We start from the raw sequence: 23,017 nt of genomic DNA, 5'->3' as shown, positions 1-23,017 counted from the left end.
TGTGTTTTCTCCACAGTGTCTGCCTCTTGCCCTGCAGAACCAGAGCCATAGATAGATCATTTCTCCATAGTGGTTCAAGTGAGTCCATTCTAAATTCAAAACCAGAAAGCAAATTGCAAACAGATTTTCTATGAAAAAGTTTTGAGGCTTTAGGCTAGATGGAAAGATTTAGACCCATATGAACACTTTCTTTTATTTTAGTAGGCTCGCTGAGGTATAAATGATATATCCCCAAAAATGGTATATGTTCAATGTATATAATTTCTTAATAACTGTTGAGTTGATAGTGAATTGTCTGAATAGGCTCTTCCAAAGTGTCCAAAGACATATTTTTCATATTGAAAGTTACTTATTATAAGAGGAGGTCAGTTTGAAGACGGGAATGTTCCTGAATATCCCCAAATATCATTAAGATCATCTAAGACAGATAAGGTAAGTTTTCTAATAGTGCTGATGCTTTATTAAAGGTTGCTCCTTTCCACATATACTACTCATTATTTTTCAACCCTTTTAAGACATAGTAATAGAATAATTTATCCTCATCTCAATGCTTCAAAAGATAATTCATGAATATCATTTGCTAAATTTACAGTTAAAAATTTTTTGGTACAGGGAGGGGACAAAACATAAGAGACTCTTAAATATGGAGAACAAACAGAAGGTTACTGGAGGGGTTGTGGGAAGGGGGATGGCTAAATGGGTAAAGGGCATTAAGGAATCTACTCCTGAAATCACTGTTGCACTATATGCTAACTAATTTGGATGTGAATTAAAAGAAATAAAATTTTTAAAAATCAAAAAAAAATTTTAGGTTCAGAGAGACTGAGCAAATGGTAGGACCCAGCTCTCTGACACCAGGCACCATGGTTTGGCCATGAGATACCTGCTCATAATGAAGAAAAATCATGAGAACGAAAACAAAATTTTACTATATTTCAAACACACAAATATGAAAAAAAGATGATATAGATCAGCTGTTTCATCTAAGCACAGGCATGGAAAACAGTTGCTGGGATCAACTGCTATGCATGACGTGAGTCTCTGTTGCTTCTTTGAGAGTAAAATTGGTGATGATCCTTCCTAAGTTCATTATGTAGTTAAATGCTTCTCTGCTTCATTGCCCAAACTGTCCACTCTTCCTATTTCCTAGGGGCATTCACCATCCTAAAATTAAATGAAAGTCCTATGTGTGTCCCCAACGGTGTGGTCGGTGTCTCAAATAATTTCCATAACAACCTGTGAGGTGGACATTATCACTCTTGCTTTATGGATGAGGAAACAAGGACATAAGGTATGAAAGTAATGTACCCCAGATAAAAGAAATTGCAAGTGGAAGAACAAGGCTTCTACTCTGGTCTTTCTGATTTTCAAACCAATACAATTAACCACTGCAATAATTATTTTTGGTATTTTGCAACAGAGTCTGGGGGCCCATTTTTTTGGAAGGGGACCCAGTAAGAAACACTTAGGGTTAGCGGAGAGGCCCCTATAAAAGGGCTGTTCAGTGAAAGCAGTACCATATTTTTCTTAACATTTGCGAGTTCCAATATGTCACTGTGTGTGCTGTGTCTGTGCCTGCTGATGAAACTGCTCCACATAAGCTTTCCTCAGAGTAGCCTTGAAGTAATTATAAGTATCATGGTCATATCAAAAAGAGATTACTAGTTCGACATTGTTTATTATAAAGTAACAATAGAGGGCATGGATTAAAAATTAGGAGGGAAAACAATTGACAGGTATTACCCGACCTAATCTTGGCTCCAGCCCTTAATAGCTACTCAATCCTGGGCAAGATCCTTAACTTCTCTATGATTCTATTCCCTAACATGTAAAATAGGGATAAAAATGATAGTAGCATCCCTCTTGTAGGTTTGCAGTGAGGATTAAAAATGAAAAGGTGTCTGCAAAAACACTTAGAGCATACTAAGGGCTCAGTAAGCTTTAGTTAATACTACCATCATTGGGATAATTATTAACATTAGTCTCTGAGATTGTTTCCTCATCTTCAAAATGAATGAAAAAATACCACACAGGTTACACTATGAAAACGGACCATGTAGGCAAAGCATCTACTATAAGCCATGGACAAAGCAATCAATCATTCAAAAGTATATATTATTGGCTACGATAAATTCATTGAACTCAGGAAACATGCATTGTGGCTACTTTTAAGTAGCTCTTGTATCCAGTCTTGACATTCCCATAACCAATGCCCTGTTACTCTTTCTTCAACTACTGTGAATAGTCTGCTATTGGGATTCCTGTATCTTCCTTCCACCTCTTCTCCAAACCTCAGTCCATTTCACCCAAAGCACACAAAGATCTTTATGAGAATAATATCCAAGATCCCCCCTTCACATTCTTTTTCATCCTCCCACTCATATTCTCAATTACCTTCCATGGTTCCCCATTTCCTAGAGATAAAGGGAAAATTCCAAAGCTTGCATTTGTAGACTACATCCATCTACTACCACTGTTTCAGGCTCGGCTACTACGATGTGTACTTTGACTTAGATTCTCAGTCATCTGGGATGATTTAAGTGTGCACATGTGGTCTCCTGCCTGTGTGTTTACAAATGTTCCCCAGGTCCACAATCTTAACAAAGATTTCAGCTGGGAGGCAATCTGAATTAATTCTCAAGAACCCAGAATCTTTATTTCTAACACACACACAACCTCAAAAGAACTCACAACTGAATAGAATCCAATAAGTTTTTATATATTAGAGTGGAAAGTTTAAGAAATTCAAGGTTGCATTAATAAAAATTGTTTTCTTTTCAGGTAATGTGACTAACTGTCAGGTGAAGCGCATGGAGAAGAGGAACAATGTGACAGAGTTTGTTCTACTGGGACTCACAGAGAATCCAAAGATGCAAAAAATTATATTTGTCGTGTTTTTTGTCATCTACACCATCACTGTAGTAGGTAATATGCTCATTGTGGTCACTATCACTGCCAGCCCATTGTTGGGGTCTCCCATGTACTTTTTCCTGGCCTATCTCTCCTTTATTGATGCCTGCTATTCCTCTGTTAATACTCCTAAACTGATCATAGATTCCCTCCATAAAAAGAAGACTACCCTATACAATGGATGCATGACTCAAATATTTGGAGAACATTTCTTTGGAGGTGCTGAAGGCATCCTGCTTACTGTGATGGCCTATGACCGCTATGTGGCTATCTGCAAGCCATTGCACTACATGACCATCATGAATCGGCGGGTGTGTGGCCTGTTAATGGGAGTGGTGTGGGTGGGAGGCTTTCTTCATGCAACTATACAGATACTCTTCATCTTCCAATTACCCTTCTGTGGCCCTAACGTCATAGACCACTTTATGTGTGATCTGAACCCTTTGCTCAATCTTGCCTGCACTGATACCCACACTCTAGGGCTCTTCGTTGCTGCCAACAGTGGATTCATCTGTCTGTTAAACTTCCTCCTCTTGATGGTCTCCTATGTGGTCATTCTGCGCTCCCTAAGGAACCACAGCTTGGAGGCAAGGCGCAAAGCCCTCTCCACCTGTGCCTCCCACATCACGGTGGTCGTCTTATTCTTTGTGCCCTGCATATTTGTGTATATGAGGCCTGCAGCTACTTTATCTATTGATAAAGCAGTGGCAGTGTTCTACACTATTATAACTCCCATGCTAAACCCGCTAATCTATACTTTGAGAAATGCCCAGATGAAAAATGCCATTAGTAAATTGTGCCGCAGGAAAGCTATTTCAGGGGAGAAATAAATGTGCCTGGAGCTCAACAGTGATTCAATGGAAGCAAAGGTCAAAAGGACATTTTGGATGATCTTGGCAAAGAATACCTAAGGGATGGAGAAATAAATTACCTACTATGAATCATAAAATCCGCATTAAGCATAGCTGAAATGGATGCAACAGAAAAGATGTAACCCAGGACCACTTTGAATATACAGAAAATTCTACCAATTTGGGGTTTAGTTTTACTAGCTTCAACCATATATATGGATTTATAGGCTTTTCTTCCAATAATAAATTAAAGAAATAATAGTATTGTTATTGAGCAATTATCTCTATAACAGTCTAAGGAGGTATAGGCTATTATCACCATTTTACAGGTAAACAAACTAATAGAAAGGGGAAGGTACCAAAATGGATACATTGGAAAGCCAGTAATCAGAATTGACTGACTTCCCAGATCATGTCCTTAACTGCTGTTAACAGGCAATGATAATCAAAAAATCAGATGAATATACTAGTTACCATTTACTGAACCAGAGACTGCGCTGGACACAATATATACATTAGTTCATTAGCTATAGCAAAAAGCTAATAATTTTTCATTAATAACTGCTTGCACGTCTTGCCTGTAGCATTATGGTATTTAACATTTAGGGCCATAAAAGCATTGGCCATTTAACCTCTGAGGAGTAGGTAATGAAGATTAGACCATGTTTCCAAGTTCCCTTGTAAGCTTCAGAACAATTTTGTACTGTTCATATCACTCATATGCTAATACCCCATCAGAAAGAGTTAATGACTCAAAGACCATGTTGATGTCAGACAGAAATTTCTTTTTATTATACAGTCATATTCTGTAAAACACTTGCCTACTATATAACAATAGTTTCTACAAGATAGCACAATGTCTCATGCACAATAAATATTGAATGAATGAACAAATGAATGAATGAATGAGAGTATAAAGGAAGATGAAAAAATTCAAAAATAAAAAGAAAGTAGTACTAGAGGCTAGGGAATTCTTTCCCGCTTTTATCTGATTCAACTCTAAGGAGAATTCTGGCTAAACCTCTTGGGGAAATTTCAATTTGTTTTCACTCCTGCTTCTGCTAAGGATGAGAAAGAAATGGAAACTACAGTTCTCAGCATATGAGCAAATAGTTTACCTTGATATTCTCCTGCTTTCAGTGATATTTTATTATCTTTTGAGTGTGGCCTGCTTATGTTATGTTTCTCTGTTAATCAGTATGCTTTTTGGTACCATTTCATCATTAAAAGCTTTCTTTTTAATATGTGGCTCTTTCTATGCAAAAAGCGATCTCAGGAAAAACATATTCCCTTCATTCTTTTGTCCTCCCTTCATTAATCATCAAATATTTTTGAGCCCAAGAAATGTATCAGGCAAGTTGATAGTAGCTGGCACTTCAGTGGTGAAGAAAAGGAGAACAAGGTTCTGCCCCCACAGAGCTTAGCATCCAATGAAAGACTCCCAGGAGGAAGCAGAAAGTTACAAGTGTTATAAATGGTAAGACAGTGGAATCACAGGGTGCTATGAAACCACAATGGAGGGACACACAACAAAGACCTTCAGAGTCCGGAGAAGGTTCCTAGTGAAAAGACACAAAACTAGAAACCAGCGGACAGAAAAGACCTAAAATTAGAACCCAATGAATGGAAAAAAGTCAGTCAGTAGAGTGACTAGGCATGGGGTTGGCAGAGTGTCCTAGAAGACAGAATACACAACAAAGGCTAGGACGTGGAAAAGAATACACAGGAAACCTGATCAATCCAATATGGCCAATCAATTCAAAAACATCGGAAGTTCTTGGAAGCCAGCGAGTGGTGCAGTGAGATTTGAGTTTTAGAATGGTAACTCTAGCTAGAGTGTGGGAAATGGACTGAAGGAGATAAGACTGGCAACAGGAGAGCAGTTAGAGGTAACAGAGATGATTTGGTTATGAAAGATAGGAACAAGGGAAAAAAAAAAAAAAAAGGCTGGTTCTTTTGACTCAAGGTAGAACCAGTCCTGTATTACAACATATACCCCAGAGCTCCCATGGCTCCAGCCTGAAGCCAAGCTCCAGTTGGGACCACATTCTTTCTTCCCCTACTATAGTCAGTTTCCCTCAACCCTTCACCATATGAGTCATTTTCATAAAAATCCCCATCTCAGAGTCTGCATCTAGGGAACCCAGACTAACACAGAGAGATAGAAAAGGGTTCAAGACCTATTTAGGACTATAAACAAAAGAACTTAATTTAGGATGAAGATTTGAGAGAGAAGTCATGGATGACACCCAGTTTCTAGTGTAGATTACCAGATGGGTGGAACAGAGAAAAGATGAATGTTTTTTAGTGTGTTGAATGACATTTAAGTAACAATGTACAATTAAATACTGTATATGTTTCTGATATCAGAAAGATGTAGGCCACAGAAATGTAGGAACCATGAGCATACAGATGGCAATTAAAGCCATAAAAGTATTAGATATCATCTATGGAGAGTGTTACTTCACCTATGGGTGGTCTTCATGGTCTATCAAATAGCCATTTTGATTCTTAGAAAGAAAACAAACAAAGAAAAAAAACACATTCTAAAATAGAACTCTAATAATGTCAATTGGTATATTAGAAATTCAATAGGCATCGCTTCTCGGCCTCTTGGCTAAGATCAAGTGTAGAAATTCAATAGGATACAAATCTATAAAATAAAAACAGGCTATCAAAGAAATAAAAAATCAGACTAGCAACAGAATTTTGTTAGCAAAACTAGAAATTGGGAGTTAATGAAAAAAATCTTTAATGTTCTCAAGGGAAAAACTAAAACCACTAATTCTGTATCATGCAATATAGAATTCAAAAGTAAGAATAAAAGAAATACATTCTCAGACATGCCAAGACTCATAAATTTTATCAGTCAAGAATTATATCTCAGCAAAATGAACTCAACACATTCAAAAGATTACACATGATGACCAAGTGGGATTAACCCCTGGGATGCAAGTTTGGTTTAAAATATGCAAATAAATCAATGTGATACACACATTAAAACCACATGATGATCTCAATAGAGACACAAAATGTATTTATATTCAACATAACTGTCATTATGTTCAACAATCTTTCATGCTAAAAATTTGTTCTCAACAAAATAGATTTAGAAGGAAATTTCCTCAACATATACACAAAAAGGCCACTTACGAAAAGCCCACAGCTAATATGATAATCAATGGGGGAAAACTGACAGCTTTTCCTCTAAGATCCAGTACAAGGCAAGGAAGCCTATGCCACTTCTATTTAACATAGTACTAAAAGTATTAGCAAGAACCATCAGACTAAATAAATAAATAAATAAAGGCATCCAAATTGGAAAGAAAGAAGTAAAATTTTCTCTTTGTAAATGACATGGTCGTATATAGAGAAAACCCTAAAACTTCCACACACACACACACACACACACACACACACACACACACAATTAAAACTAAAAAGTGAATTCACTAAAGATGCAAGATACACACAAAAATTATTTACATTTCTTTACACTAACAATAAACTATACAAAAAGGAAATGAAGAAAATAATTCCATTTACAATAGCATCAAAAAGAATAAAATACTTAGGAATAAATGTAATTAGTAAGTGAAAAATCTTCATATTGAGAACTATAAGATACTGATTAAAGAAATTGAAAAAGACAGAAGTAAATGGAAAGATATCCCATGTTCATGGATTGGAAAAAGTAATAATAAATGTTTATTTACCCAAAGTCATCCATAGGTTCAATAAAAATGTCTATCAAAAGTCAAATGGCATTTGTCACAGAAGTAGAAAAAAACAATCCTAAAATATATCTGGAACCACCAAAGACCCTAAATAGCCAAAGCAATCCTGAGAAAGAAGACAAAGCTAGAGGCATCACACTTCCACTTCCTGATTTCAACTACTCTGTTTCATATCTCTAGTACTCTGAACAGTATGATACTGGAATAAAAACAGACACCTAGATAAATGGAATAGAATTGAGTGCCCAGAAATAAACCCTTACATATATAGCCAATTAATATTTGACAAGGGTATCAAGACTATTCATTAAAGGGGCACCTGGATGGCTCAGTCGGTTAAGCGTCTGACTTCGGCTCAGGTCATGATCTCATGGTTCATGGTTTCTAGCTCCACATCATGCTCTGTGCTGATAGCTCAGAGCTTGGAGCCTACTTATCCCTCCCTTTCTCTCGGCCTCTCCCTCTCTCTCTCTGCCCCTCCCCCCATTAATGCTCTGTCTCTGTCTCTCTCCCTCTCAAAAATAAACATTAAATTTAAAAAAAAAAAAGACTACTCATTGGGGAAAGGACAGTCCTTCAAACAGTGGTCCTAGGAGGGGTGTCTAGGTGGGTCAGTCAAACATTGAACTTCAACTCAGGTCATGATCTCACAGCTGGTGGGTTCAAGCCCCACAGTGGGCTTTGTGCTGACAGCATGGAGCCTGCTTTGGCTCTCTGCCCCTCCCCCACTTGTGCTCTCTTTCAAAAATAAATAAACATTTTTTAAAGTTTTTTTTAACTGGATATTCACATGCCAAAGAATGAAATTGGACCTTTATCTTGTGCCATACACAAAAACCAACTCAAAATGGATTAAAGACTTAAACATAAGACCTGAAACCACAAAACTGCTAGAAGAAAACATGGGGGGAAAGCTTTTTGGCATTGTTCCGGGTAATGAGTCCTTGGGTATGCTTCTCATCTCACCTTGCTCTGGCAATATAGCTTCCAACAGTGTGTGCTTGGGGGAGGGGGCTGGAGAGACATCTAGTGGTGCTGACACAGCCACCTCCATGGACGGAATCCAAATGAGTTTCAGTGCAACCTCTGCAGGCAGATTCCAGTGAATCTCATAGGTACCCCAGAGATCAGGTTCTCAAGTTGGTTGATCTGCACCACAGTGGGGTGTTTTCCACCAATCTTGGTCCATTCTCACTTTAGAGGTTTGTTTGTTGTTTCCTGCTTGCCAGTCCAGACCATAGTGCCTTGTTTGCCTGCCTCAAGCTACCAATTCCCAGTGGGAGGCTCCAGCTTGCCAGTCCCTTTTTTGCCTTTCATTCTCCAGCTACCATGAACTAGTTCTGGACCAAGGCAACCTAGTGAACTTCACCGTCCAATGGGCAACAAGTAATCATTCTCCAAAAGACTGGAATCCCAGCCTTGGGGAGGGATTCCACCTTCTAAATGTATTCCTTCCATTGATACTCATTTACCAGTACCAGGGCATTCTTTAGTGTACTCACTAGCCCTTTCCAGTTAATGCCCTGATACAATGAATAATTGTACGTAAACTTTCCTGTTCAAATTACTGTGTGATCTGTGTCCTAATTGGACCCTGAGTGATACAATATGGAAAATACCTAATACGACACCGGTTTTATAGACATTTCATAAATAGTATCTTTTTGCCGTACAACCCAGACGTAACGAACAAAAAAATTCACAAAAGAATTTATACTGATGCCAAAGTCCAAAGCAAAGGAGTATCATTAAACTTGTTATTTGCAAAAATCAGTAGTAACCAATATCTCCATGTCACATCAGATTATTTTAATCCAATCCAATATTCTAGATTCATATCCTTTAGCTACTACAGATATTTGAGATTTCCAAGTAATAGGTAAATATTTATGGATGAAGAAGCAGTATGTCGTGATGACAAGAGTGTGGGATGGGAGACAGTAAGTCTGGATTCCAGTCCTAGTCTTAGCTCTGCGCTTAAGTGGCTATCTGCAAGTGTTATCCAACTCCTTATTAGAGTTGATGTCTTCAATTACAAATCAAGAGGCTTGAACTAGGTTACCTCTATTACTTCTATAGGTAATGCTCAAAGATTCTCTTTAATCATTATCTGAAGTCACTTTTTTTCTCCAGAGCTTCCTCATAGCATTTTTTACCTCAGCATTTCTGAGGGTATAGATTAAGGGATTTAACATTGGAACCACCATAGTATAAAAGATAGCAACAGCTTTATCAATGGGCAGAGTGGTCACTGGGCGCAGATACACAAATATACAGGGCACAAAAGATAAGACAACTACTGTGATATGAGAGACACAAGTGGAAAGGGCTTTGCGCCTCCCTTCCAAGCTATAGCTCTTTAGGGACCACAGAATGACTACGTAGGAGACCACCAAGAGGAGGAAGTTTAAAAGACAGATGAACCCACTGTTGACAGCAACAAAGAGACCAAGGGTGTGAGTGTCCATGCAGACAAGTTTCAATAAAGGGTACAAATCACACATGAAGTGATCTATGACATTGGGACCGCAGAAGGGCAGCCAGACTGTAAAGAGTATCTGAATGGTCGCGTGGAGAAATCCTCCAGTCCAGGCCACTCCCAGCAGAAGAAAGCACAGCCTGTGGCTCATGACAGTCACATAGTGCAGAGGTCTGCAGATGGCCACATAGCGATCATAGGCCATCACTGTCAGCAGGATGATCTCAGTAGCACCAAAAATGTGTTCTGCATAAACCTGAGCCATACACCCATTAAAGGAGATAATTTTCTGCTCGTGAAGGGAGTCCACAATCAGCTTAGGAGCTGAAGAAGAAGAATAAATTGTGTCTATCAAGGAAAGATGAGTCAGGAAGAAATACATGGGGGAGTTCAGAGTCTGGGTGGTGGTAATGGTAACCACAATGAGCAGGTTGCCTGAGAGTGTTACCATGTATAGAATCAAAAATCCCAGAAACACTATATTCTGCATCTTGGGGTTCTGTGTAAGACCTATTAAAATGAATTCAGTCACATTTCTTTTATTCTCCATCTCTGTGGTGTGGGTGATAAAAACTCCAGGAATAAATGCTTTACCTTTGGGATAAAAAGAAAGAGAAAAGGAACCATAAAATCATAAGAGTCCAAAACTCTGACTTTTAGCAGTACTCTGACAATCTCACAGTGATTCCTTCTCTTTCTTCTCTAGGAATAGGTACTTCAAAACTTCTTTTGGCATGCCTGGGTGACTCAGTGGGTTAAGCATCTGGGTCTTGATTTTGGCTCAGGTCATGATCTCACAGCTCATGAGATTAAGCCCCATGTTGGGCTCTGCACTAACAGTATGGAGCCTGCTTGAGATTTTTTTCTCTCCCTCTCTCTCTGCCTCTCTCTCTCTCTCTCTCTCTCTCTCTCTCACACACACACACACACACACGCGCGCATGCACACACATACACACACCAAAATAAATAAATAAATAAATAAACAAACTTTTTAAAAAACTGCTCTTCGTGGGTACTCAATTAAACTTCAATATAGTATTTAAAGCTAAGTTTTGCTATTATTAATCCTCACTTATTCCTGGACTTCAGATTGCTTTATCCTCTGTATTTTAATGTATTCTTAAACCACAAAGGCAGTGAAGGGTAAGACACATTGTCCCTGTTACACATTGGGCAAGTTTCATAATAAGATATATGGAAAGGATACCTCTTCCATATGATCCCACAAATGCATTCACTAGCCCTAGAGTTCCAAGCCCCAACATAGTAGTCTCCCTTCTGGAAGCCCAATGCATCAGAGAATTCTTCCAGGGGCAAGAACCCTTGAGAAGAAAGTTAAGTGTGCTTCTAATTGCCAACTCTTCTCTAGAGGAGATGACCTTTGGGAGAACCAAGAACTAATATGTTCTGATAGCTTCCTGAAGGTCTAGGCCAAAAGTTGGGTTTTATGATCAAAATCAGACAGAAAACTCCAAATTTGACTCATTCATTATCACTATTTCCCTTATTATTTGTTTCTTGCAAATCTTGAATTTGAGCATATATTTTAAATGATTCCCTTTTACACTGTTCCTCTGCCCCTTTGTGTTCCATACCATGTGGAAATAAATATACAAACAAAACAACTTGGTCTTTTGTCAGAATTGATGTGTTTGATGTCCTCTATTAATTGATGGACTCAAGCACAGGTCAGTTTCTTTCTTTGTCTTAGTCCAAAGACCAATAGTGTACCTATTACACTCAAACCCTCTAAAATCCATATTTGGGGATACATGAGAAATGGAGAGAAGTGTTGATCTAGCAGGATGACCCTGATCTTCCATAAAAGAACCCTCAGATTGCAATTGAAAGTAAGGACCTAAGCAGTCAAACTTCCTCCAAGCACAGAAATCTTTGTTAACTTGTTTAAATTCCACATCCTCAGACATTTTCAAATGGAAACTTTTGTTATAGCTCTGGTTTTCTCCATTCTTAAAACATGCAGAGATTTATTCTTTCACTTAATCTTCACAACAGTGCTATGACTTAGGTACTCTATTATCCATATTTTAAATAAAAAGAAACTCTGCTTAAGAAGAGGTAAAGGACTTGCTCAAAGTAAAAGTGATTAAAAACAAACAAATAGAGGAGACTTTTTATACCCAGGATGTCTGTCTGGCACTAAGTGTCCCTCCAGGGCAGATCCGATTTACTTCTGGGAATCAGCCAATGTCAGAGGTTGGTTGGACAAGTGGGTTGGTTCCTAAAGTCACCACCTGTGGCCATATAAATTCCATAGCAGTTCTTTTGCTAAGCTATGAAATGTAGAGTCAGAAGTTAATGATTCAAGGGTCCATTGGACAAGACCCTAGAATTGTTGTCACTGAAAATGCTTCAGTACCTTGTATTTTATCAACATATATGCTCTTTAAGGATGAGGACACTGAAGTCCAAGAAAACAGCTAATTGATTAGTATCAGACCACGGGAAAAAGTCTTCTAAGGCCCAATACAGTGACTTTTTTCCACACCATCACATCTTGCCTCCCTTAAGATGCCTTGAGATGAATTTACGAGGAAAAATCACCATAAGGTGATGAAGAGAATTAACTTTCATCTCTTATCTTTAGCAAAACCTGTCCTGGATCTCAATGAAAATGGGCTGAGTTAGGGATGCAAAAATTCTATCACATCGTTGGGATTACATCCATGATAGCAGAAATAACGTCTTACCTAGTTAGAACAAAATCCAAGAAAGTTGAACAGGATCAGAATAAAAGTGCCCTTAAGAAAAAAAAAAGTGCCCTTAAGCCTGGAGTTTAGCATAGTTTTCCAAACACAGCAGGAGGTACATTGTTTCTTGCAGATCTTACATATTCATGAATTCTCCTTATGGATCTCAGTTCTGGGGCTGAAGATTTCCTTCAAGAAAGAGAATCCTAATGTTGTTCTTCTCTCTCCCATGCTGACCTATCTTTGACCACCACAGTGAAAGTCACACACCTTATCTCAGCTTCACCTCACATCTGCCTTTCTTTCTGCTCATTTGCCTCTCATACCTGCTCCTATCACCACGACATTTCTCCCCCTCTTTCAACCCTGGAAATTATCAAAATCAGAGCATTGCCTCAAGGAAATGAGTGACTGCACATAATCTCTGACTATCCAAACCACTACACCATGCACCCTATCCCTGAAGGAAACCCTCAGTGACCATCCAGCTCCCACCTGCTGCCCTACTGCACTGTCCCCATATTCAAAAGCCTACCAATTGACTCAAGAATCCATGAAATGTAAATTTATCCCTGGTGTATTATAAATATATCCATATATAGTGAGAACAAATATTTCTGCAAGATATCCGAAAACACCTCAAAGGGATCCCCCATAAAATATCAGAAAGTAATGCTTCAATGATTTTAGTTATAAACCCCTCGAGAGAAAATGGAAATGTAAGAAACTGGATTAAAAATTAGCAATTCTAGTTAACTTACCATGGTTTCCCTCTGTAGTTAAGGAGAATGCCCAATGTAGTCAGGAAAAAGAAATAACCATTATATGTAACTGTTCAAACATCATGCCATATAAATGTATATTTCTCAAGTCCCCACTGACTGGACAATGGCATTTGCAAAGCTCCAATGCCTTAGAAACTCAAGTCAAAGGACAATAAAATGCTACATAGGATTTGGAATCCAAAGTCCTTAGGTACTAAAGTGAATCTTCTGATCTTCAGCACCTAGCTCTAAGGTTACAGAATGAAAGACACAAATATTTCTATCATTTAACATCCCCCTCTTATTCTGCCCTTAAAATAAGAGAAGAGCTTCCTCTTGAATCATAACGTTTAGAGATGATACTGAGAACATCAAAGGAACTCTCTTTCCATCGAAGGCTTTGCTCTCTCAGGAATTAATTATCCCTGTTTTTTAAAGATTTTGCCTTACAAATAGATATTTGGGAGAATTCATCTATGAACAACACATCTTTACTTGAATGGCTCTTTTCCCTGCACTTAAATTTATGTAATAACAGCCTACATTCCTGGTCTAGAAAATTATATGATAAAGCACTCCTCCTCCACACCCTTGGGTATCACCAAGTGGAACATGAAGGATTCTAACTGCTGTAAAAATAACATGGGATTTTGTTTAGATTGCATATCCCTGAGGAAATCTCCTCCTTGGCTGAGGTCACCACAGGAGGTTGAGATACTGAGTTAATCTCTCAACTGTACTATAAACACATAAGGATATACTCTGTTTGTAAGAAACTTAGGACTTGATATATTTTCAGGCAGAGTGAGATCTAGAGTTGGAGACCAAATAGAGGTTAAAATCCTTGTCCAACTTGTCTGATATAGAAATCTAAAAAAATAGATGTGTATGCCTTTTCAAAGACTTTCTAGAAATCTAGTAATTCTGCTGGCCATTTGATAAAAGAAGCCTTACCTAGGAAAACAGATATCTTTAAATTTTCATCATACATAGTATCCTCAGGACAGTGGAGATTGGAACAGCCAAATATATTCTGCCATCTTGCAAACACATACCATTATGAGAATTGAATCACTTATGACAATTGAAGCTGCTGCTGTATTTAAACATACAGCTAGGCAGTAGATGGCAGACTGGGAAAAATAGTAATAGCAGCTATCATTACTGAGCACTATGTCCCCTCTTCCCTTACTTCGGTTGTATTACATTGATCGATTTTCATATATTGAACCAACCTTGCATTCCTGGGATAAATCTCAATTGTTTTTGGTATAATTCTTTTTATAGACTACCGGATTCAGTTTTAGTAGTATTTTTGTTGAGGATTTTTGTGTCTATGTACATAAGAGATGTTGGTTACAGTTTTCTTGTGATGTCATCGTCTACAATTGATACTAGGGTAATACCACTATCATAGAATGTGTTCTCTCTTCTCCAATTTTTTGAAGTTTGTGAAGGATTTGTGTTAATTCTTCCCTAAACGTTTGATAAAATTCACTTCAAAGTGAAGCCATCCTGGCCTGTTTTTTCCTTTGTGGAAATTTTTTTATTATAATCCAATCTCTTTACTTGTTAGAAATATATTCAGATCACCTATTTCACTCGAGTCAGTAGTTCATGTCTAAGAATTTGTTCATTTCATCTAAATTATATATTGTTGGCATAGAACTGTTCATAGGATTCCCTTATAATATTTTTTATTTATGTAAGGTTGATAGTAATGTCCCCTCTTTCATTCCTGACTTTAGTTATTTCAGTCTCTCTCTCTTTTTTATTAAATCAGTTTAGCTAAAGGTTTGTCATTCTGGTGATCTTTTCAAAGACCCCACTTTTGGTTTTGTTTGTTTTTCTATTCTCTATCTTCTTTATTTCATTTGTTTCTGCTCTAATCTTTGTTATTTCCTTCTGTTTGGTTTTAGTTTGCTCTTCTTTTTCAAGTGTCTTAAGGGCAAAAGTTAGATTATTGATTTGAGACGTTTCTTCTTTTTTTAATATAGGTATGTACAGGTACAAATTTCCCACTAATCATTGATTCAGAAGCACCCCATAGGTCGCAGTATGTAGCATTTTCATTTTCATTCATCTCAAAGTATTTTCTAGTTTTCCTCACGATTTCCTCTTTGACCCATTGGTCACTTGGGAGTATGTTGTATAGTTTCCACATGTTTGTAAAGTTCCCAAATTTCTTCCTTTTGTGATTTTCAATTTCATTACACTGTGGTCAGAGAATATACTTTGTATGATCAATACTTTTAAATTTCTTGAGTCTTATTTTATGGGCTCACATATGGCCCAACCTAAAGAATGTTCCATGTGAAGCTGAGAAGAATTTACAGTTTGCTGTTGTTGAAGTGCTCTATTAGGTATCTGTTAGGTGTAGTTGATTTATAGCATTAAGTCTTCTGTTTGTTTGTTGAACTTGTGGTGTCCTGACTATCCATTATTGAAAGTGGGATACTGAAGTCCCCTACTATTATTGTTGAATTGTCTATATAATCTTTCTATTGTGTCAGTATTACATATGTGTTCATGAATTCTGGGAGTCTGTTGTTAGCTGCACGTAAATCTATAAGTATTATATCCAGATAGACTATTTCATTATTATTAAGTGCCTGTCTTGGTCTCTAGTAATAATTTATATCTCAAAGTCTTATATTACTATAAGATGAACTATAACCACTTTAGCTCTCATTTGATTACCATTTGTATGGTATACATTTTCCATACTTTCACTTCCCACTCATTTGTGTCTACGAGTCTAAAGTATGTCTCTTACCAACAAAGTATACAGTTGAATCCTGGAACAAAGTTGGCTGTTAGAGACACTGACCCCCTCCCCACATGATCAAAAAAACATGTATAACTTTTGACTCCCTGAAAACTTAACTACCAAGAGCCTACTGTTGACTAAAAGCCTTATTGACAACATAGTCCATTAACACGTATTTTGTATGTTATATATATTATATACTGTGCTCTTAAAAAGGTAAGCTACAGAAAATGTTATTGATAAAATCATAAGGATGGGAAAATACATTTATGAAATGTACTGTATTGAAAAAAATCTGCCTATAAGTGGACCCACACAGTTCCAACCCATGTAGGTCAAGGGTTAACTGTATTTAGATCATATATTTGCAACTGTAATGTGCATCTCTGCCTTTTAATTGGAGTTCTAAAATGTATGTTTTATGTAATTACTGATAAGATAGAATTTACATCTATTTTGCCATTGGTTTTCTATTGTCCTTGTTTATTTCTTTATTCTTCCATTACTGCTTTTTTGGGGCTAACTGGATATTTCATAGTTTTCTATTTTAATTCTTTTATTGCTTCTTTTCCTTTATTTTCAGTTATTTTTTTAACTGAACTATTTTTATAACTAAGTTATTTTGCTTTCTCTGGGGAATATAATTAACATCTTAAGTTATAACAATACAGTTTTAATTTTAATACAGTTCATTTTAATTTTAATATAGTTTCAGATTAAAAGAATAGTCATTGCAATACTGCATAAGAACTTTGCTCCTATGTAGCTCTATTCTTTCCCTCCTTCTTTGTGTTGTTATTGCCATACAAAGTGCACCTTTAATATTTACCTATGTAGTTACCTTTACCAGAGCTCTCGATTTCTTCATGTAGATTCAAGTTACTGCCTAGTGTCACTTCATTTCAGCCTTAAGGACCCCTTCAGTATTTCTTGCAAAGCAAGTCTGCTAGTGATGAGACCCTTCCACTTCTGTTTATCTCAGAATTGCTTAGTTTTCTCCTTCATTTTTAAAGGGCACTTTTATTAAATATAGAACTCTTAGTTGACAGCACTTTGAACGTATAATCCCATTGTCTTCTGACCCCACCATGTCTGATGAGCAATCATCTGTTCATGTCAATGAGAATTCCCTTGTACATGGTGAGTTGCCTCCCTCTTGCTGCTTTCAAGGTTTTCTCATTGTCCTTGGATTCTGGTCATTTGATTGTGATCTCAAATCTCTGAGTTTACCCTACTTTGACTTCAGTGTTTTTTGAATTGTAGATTAACGCTCTAGGAAGATACAAGCCACTACTTCTTCAAATACTCTTTCTGCTTCTTTCTCTTCTCTCCTTCTGGCATTCCCATTATGCAACTGTTGGTACTCTTGCTGGTGTTCCACAGGTGTCTGAGGCTCAGTTCATTTTTTTTTTCTTCATCCTTTTTTCTTCCTGCCCAAGTACCGCCATTTGGAGGATTTATAAATCTCTAGTATTTGCTGAATATTCTAATCTAAAACAGTCATTAATTTTATTACAGTCATTAATTTTATCACATTTTTCCCACATCTATTGAGATAATTCTACATATTTTCTCACTTATTCTACTAAGGTGATAAATTATAATGATTACATTTTTAAAACTAAAACCATCTTGCTTTCTTGGAACAAACACAATTTGGTCAATATGTATTAATGTTTTCACAATCATGCTCAAATTTGATTATTTTATCTCCTACCACCACCAAAATTTAAACTTTATGAAAAGTATTGATATATTTTCACGTGGAGTAAGATCTAGAGCTGGAGACCAAATGTAATTAAAATTCTTGTCCAAAAGAGAAGAGCATTACCATAATTGCTTTAGACTAATCCAGATTCACATCCACGGCCAAGGAATGGACCACACTTCCCCACCCCCCCAAACACATGGTCACCTAACAGCAGAAGAAATGGTGTTTTGTTAGAAAGAAAGAAGCAAGGAAATACCTGCTCTGGGTGAGTGTCTGTCACACCTACTGTTCTTCCACCAACTACTCTCCCTTTGCTCCTGTATCTGTAATCAGTCTCTCTCTGCCTCTCCTATCCCCACCCTTCTCTATCTCTCTTAGCTCTGTCCCTGGCATTTAAACATGATCAAGGTTCTCCCATCCTGAAAAATATTCACCCTTAATCCCATGTCCCCCTCAGTGACTATTTTGGTCCTCATAAAAACTTTATGAGATATTATCTCTAATTTTCAGAAAAGGAAACTGAGGCACAGAGAAGGTGAGTAACTTAGCCAAGATCACACAGCTTAGCCAGGATTCAATAAATAATAGCCAATAGTATCATAGTAGTGAAAAATGCAAAACTTTCTCTCATTTCAGAAAAATATTTTCCAACTGTTTTCTATGCATAACACACTAGTCGGATGATTTTTATATGCAATCTTTCAGTATTTTTCCCAATAATCCCAATTTATTTAGGGCTGTTTTATAGGCTCTAGTAAGTGAAGTGACATGCACAAAATCTGGTAGTAAATAGAACTGGGTATCATACCCAGGTTCATGTCTTTGGAGTATTATTTCTCTAGGACCCTACCATGTCCCATTTGTGTAGAGGATGTCCCTGGTCCTAAGTCTGAACATCTGCTTGGTCTTCCTTCTTCTATTCTGCAGGCATAAGTAAATTTCCAGAAATAAAACTTCCAAGATAATGCCCGGGCAGATCTCCCAGATTAGGGCCAAAGACGGGAAAGGAAGAAAAAAAATTTCTCCTCTGTGGCTCTTCTCGTGGTCACTGCTGCACATAGGATTTGTCTGAGGAATGTGTCCTGCCTACCACTAGAACTAGAGCCTCTAAATAATCCACCATGGTCTGAATCAGAACCCCCTTGCCTATCATTCCTAGTACATGAGACACATGACAGAGTCAGTGTCTAATTGCTACCGTAGCATAATTGTTAGAGCTCAGGCTTAGAATTAGATCCATTTGTATTTAAACCCAAGCTCTACCAAATATTAGCTTTTCTGATCTTGACCAAGTGATGCTCACAGTGAGCATCAACTTCCTACACATAAGAGAATTATTAATACCTTCTTCATGGGGATTATGTAAGAATTGTATGAAATACCATACCTAGAAGAGTGACATAAATTTAGTATTGGTCAGTTCTCATTGTAAACACATTTCCTTTACTCCTACAACCGTTTCAAGGACTCCCAACATTACTGTCAGGTTTTTTAGTCACAAGATCAAGTATTCATAGAAAGATTTTGGAATTCCAAGGACTTATGAATCAGTATTCAATACTTTAAAACTTACTTCTCTCCTTTCTGTATGTGGCCAGATTCTAGCAGCCATAAGAGAGAGAGAGAGAGAGAGAGAGAGAGAGAGAGAGAGAGAGAAGAGAGAAGAGAGAAGAGAGAAGAGAGAAGAGAGAGAGAGGGACAGAGAGAAATAAAGACAATTCTTGCCAGAAAACCAAATTGGTCACACCACAAGCTTTGATGTTCTGTACAGAAAATGACAAAGGACAGCAGTGAGCCTTTGCTGTATGCTGGGCACCATTTCAGCACTTCACATGCATCTTCTCGTAGAACCCCCACAAGAGTCCTGTGATAGGTACTATCATCACCCCCTTTTTTATAGATATGAGAACTCACACATAAAGAGGCTGAGTAACTTGCCCAGTCACACAGTTAGCAGATACAGCAGCCAACCAAACTCTTTCTCTTCAGCATGATTCAGATTTTTTATTATTAAGAGCACTTTCTCTAGCCTACATTTGTCTACCCTTGGGCATTAGCAGTAGAATAGCAGTTTTTCACTGACTTCGAGGTTTTCCCTTTTATCTTGCTCAATCTCCCCTAGAGCTCTGTGAGATAGGTGTTACCTAGGCTATTTTACTGACTCTGACTGGCTCATGCACCCATACCCCCACGACTAGAACATTCTGTGCCTTGCATCCCAGATCCTAAGATCACTTCCTAAGCACAGTCACAGAGGGACTCCTAACCCAACCCAGCTGTCTCTCTCCCACCTCCTTGGTCACAGAGGCCTTGGCCACAAGAGAGAAATGACAAATTGGTCCGGCTGCCGTCTTGGTTGAAGCTGCTAATTCTAGTCCTCTGGGAGCTGAGAGGTCAGAGCCTCCTTAACTCCTTGTACATGAGTAATGACCATTTAAATACTCCCTTGAAACCATACATAAAAATATTGATGTAGATGGACCCAGGAAGACGACATAACAGTAACCAGCCACACATGACAGAGCTGTTTGGTTATGATTTTCCAACACGGTTGGATCCAGATGCCCAAGGACCAAAGGAAATATCTCTGGGCTAAGCACAGGCTTCCTAAGAGAAAGACTTAAAAGAGCTAACTTTAGCTAACTTGCCTGCTACTCCAAAGCATTTTTCCATTTTTGCTGATTGTATGGTACTTTCAATCCCTAATTTTTCTGCTTTAACAGAGCTTGCTATCTTCAGGGCTTTAAATCAGTGTAGATCTCAGATCAAGTGGCTTTTATAATATACCTCATCTTGTCACCAAAAAATACTGGCAAATGTGTGGCTTGGAGAGACATGTCCTCCAACGGTTAGGGTTTTTTACCCCATCAATTTCTTATGAAGCCTAACACTTTGGAAGCTAAGGAAAGAAAACTGTTATCTGAGCTGGGGTGCTTGTGTGTTACATTCACAGGGAAGTGTGACCCTAGGAAGCAAAACTAAACCCAGCCCATGAACCAAGAATTATTTAGGATGTCTCTCAGCAATCATTTGCAAGTCACTAAGTGAAAAATGGATGAACTTGCAAAGCAGCCGCTAGGAATGGGTGATTGCTACATCCACGCCAAATGTGCTCTCAAATAAGATACCTGTTCTGGAATGAATCTGTTACTTCTTTCTCTACTGCATTCGGACAGGTAGGTACAATCGGTGATTTCTTTATTAGTGTTTTGTTCGCAAGGTGATACGAGGGTCTCCATTAAGGTGAGTTAGATTTAAATATGTATGTCTACTGTCACAAATTTTTATGAGCAATGACCATATTTAGTCTATTAAGAAAAGCAGTCACTTAGGATTTATGCACCCATAATATAATAAGAAAATATATAAAAAAATATTTGATATAAGAAAATATTTCTTCTACTAGTTTATTTCACTAATTACAAAGGTAATCTTTTCTCTTTGTAGAAAACTTCAATCAAAAAACATTTTTTAAACACAAGAATTCCCCTTTACTTGTAATTCAAGTAAGCACTATTAGTCTTTATAGTGTACTTTTTTTCAGATACTTTTCTTTGTACATATGCCATTTTGGACAATTTTGATCATAATATGTAAACTGTTTTATATCTTGTGTTTTCCACTCATACTGGAAGAATCTTTCCATGTTATTTTTTTTTTCCTTTTTAAGTTTATTTATTTATTTTGGAAAGAGACAGAGAGAGAGAGAGGGAGGGGCAGAGAGAGAGGGAGAAAGAATCCCAAGCAGACTTCACACCATCAGTGCAAACCCTGTTGTGGGGCCCGAGCTCACGAACCGTGAGATCATGACCTGAGCTGAAATCAAGAGTAGGACATTTAACCGACTGAGACAGCCAGGCGCCCCGCTTTCCAAACTATTAATTCTTCTGGCAAATAACTTCACTGCCCACCTGATATTTCATAAATATAATTCCTGTCATTTTTCCTCTTGTATACATTTAGATTTTTAATTATTCATTATCATAAAAATTGTGGAATACAACAATGTATGCATGTTTGTCCACATTTTTTAACTAGAGTAGATTCCCAAGCCTAAGGCGTACTGGACCAAGGGACATGACCAGTTACAAAACCCAATTCTATAAAGTCAAACTTCTTTCCAGAATATTTCAGATCACCACACAGCCATCAACACTGGGTAATATAGCAGTCATAAATCTTTGCCAATTTGCCAGTTGAAAATATTTCCATTTTTAAATGGTATTTCTTTGATGACTTGTCCAACAGAGCATTGTTTTAGATGTCTAATGTTTTCTCCTGGGAGTTTTCTTTTTATTAGTTTTGCCCTTATTTTTATAATGCTAGGAGTACACCTTTCTGTAAACACCATTTCATTATATGATGGTTACTTGTTATACTTGTTGCAAGTATTTTTCCAGTGTGTTCCGGATCTTTATGGAATTGAATCCATTAGTTTTGTCCTGTATCTCATACCACTGCATTTTGCTTAACACGCTCTTTCCCATCCAGAGATTAGGTACGTATTTGTTTTTCTGTTTTCAAACAAATCTATATTTTATTTGAAGGCTTTAAGACACTCTATTCTTTTTTTTTTCTTTTTTCTTTCTTGTTTTTTCTTTTCAGTGATGGCATGAAGAGACATTGTATTTTGAAAAATACTTATCCAGTTGTTGAAAAATATTTTATGAACTATATTCTTTTAAATATTCTCTAAAAATAATGTTCTTTTGCAATTTGACCATACTTGCTTCTTATTAAGCTTATCCCATCATCAGTTATATTTGTGCTTAGTTATATTTATATTTTTGAAATATTAAAAAATTCTTTTCCCTTTTTTTTTTTAATTTTTAAATTTTATTTAAATCCAAGTTAGTTAACATATAGTGTAGTAATGATTTCAGGAGTAGAATTTAGTGATTCATCACTTACATATAACATCCAGTGCTCATCCCAACAAGTGCCCTCCTTAATGCCCATCACCCGTTTAGCCCATCCCTCACCCCCCTGCCTTCCAGCAACCTTCATTTTGTTCTCTGTATTTAAGAGAGATGGGGTGCCTGGGTGGCCCATTTGGTTAAGCCACTGACTTCGGCTCAGGTC

General features: G+C 37.3%; 2 protein-coding genes across 3 annotated transcripts; one reads left to right on the top strand and one right to left on the bottom strand.

Moving 5' to 3' along the window:
* The first annotated feature begins 2,807 nt into the window (after nucleotides 1-2,807).
* Nucleotides 2,808-3,740, top strand: LOC122199685 (olfactory receptor 4C46). The gene has a single exon (XM_042904953.1). The coding sequence runs from the start codon at nucleotides 2,811-2,813 to the stop codon at nucleotides 3,738-3,740; it is 930 nt and encodes a 309-aa protein (XP_042760887.1). The 5' UTR covers nucleotides 2,808-2,810.
* A 5,567-nt stretch (nucleotides 3,741-9,307) lies between these two features.
* On the bottom strand, nucleotides 9,308-10,527 carry LOC122199746 (olfactory receptor 4C12). Of its 2 annotated transcripts, XM_042905063.1 has the most exons (2): nucleotides 9,619-10,527; nucleotides 9,308-9,325 (listed from the first exon to the last, which is right to left on the bottom strand). In XM_042905063.1, the coding sequence occupies exons 1-2, from the start codon at nucleotides 10,525-10,527 to the stop codon at nucleotides 9,308-9,310; spliced, it is 927 nt and encodes a 308-aa protein (XP_042760997.1). The 2 variants fall into 2 exon arrangements, with proteins under 2 accessions (XP_042760997.1, XP_042760996.1); XM_042905062.1 differs by lacking the exon at nucleotides 9,308-9,325 and having other exon boundaries at nucleotides 9,598-10,527.
* Nucleotides 10,528-23,017: the final 12,490 nt, after the last annotated feature.

The sequence above is a fragment of the Panthera leo genome, chromosome D1 (genome assembly GCF_018350215.1).
Source record: "Panthera leo isolate Ple1 chromosome D1, P.leo_Ple1_pat1.1, whole genome shotgun sequence".
Lineage (NCBI taxonomy): Eukaryota > Metazoa > Chordata > Mammalia > Carnivora > Felidae > Panthera > Panthera leo.
Note: the sequence above shows the minus strand (reverse complement) of the source record. Positions and strands in the feature narration are given on the sequence as shown.

What these genes read in the sequence shown, in the direction of transcription:
- LOC122199685 (XM_042904953.1), top strand. Translation starts at nt 2,811, where the DNA reads ATGGAGAAGAGGAACAATGTGACAGAGTTTGTTCTACTGGGACTCACA.
- LOC122199746 (XM_042905062.1), bottom strand. Translation starts at nt 10,527, where the DNA reads ATGGAGAATAAAAGAAATGTGACTGAATTCATTTTAATAGGTCTTACA.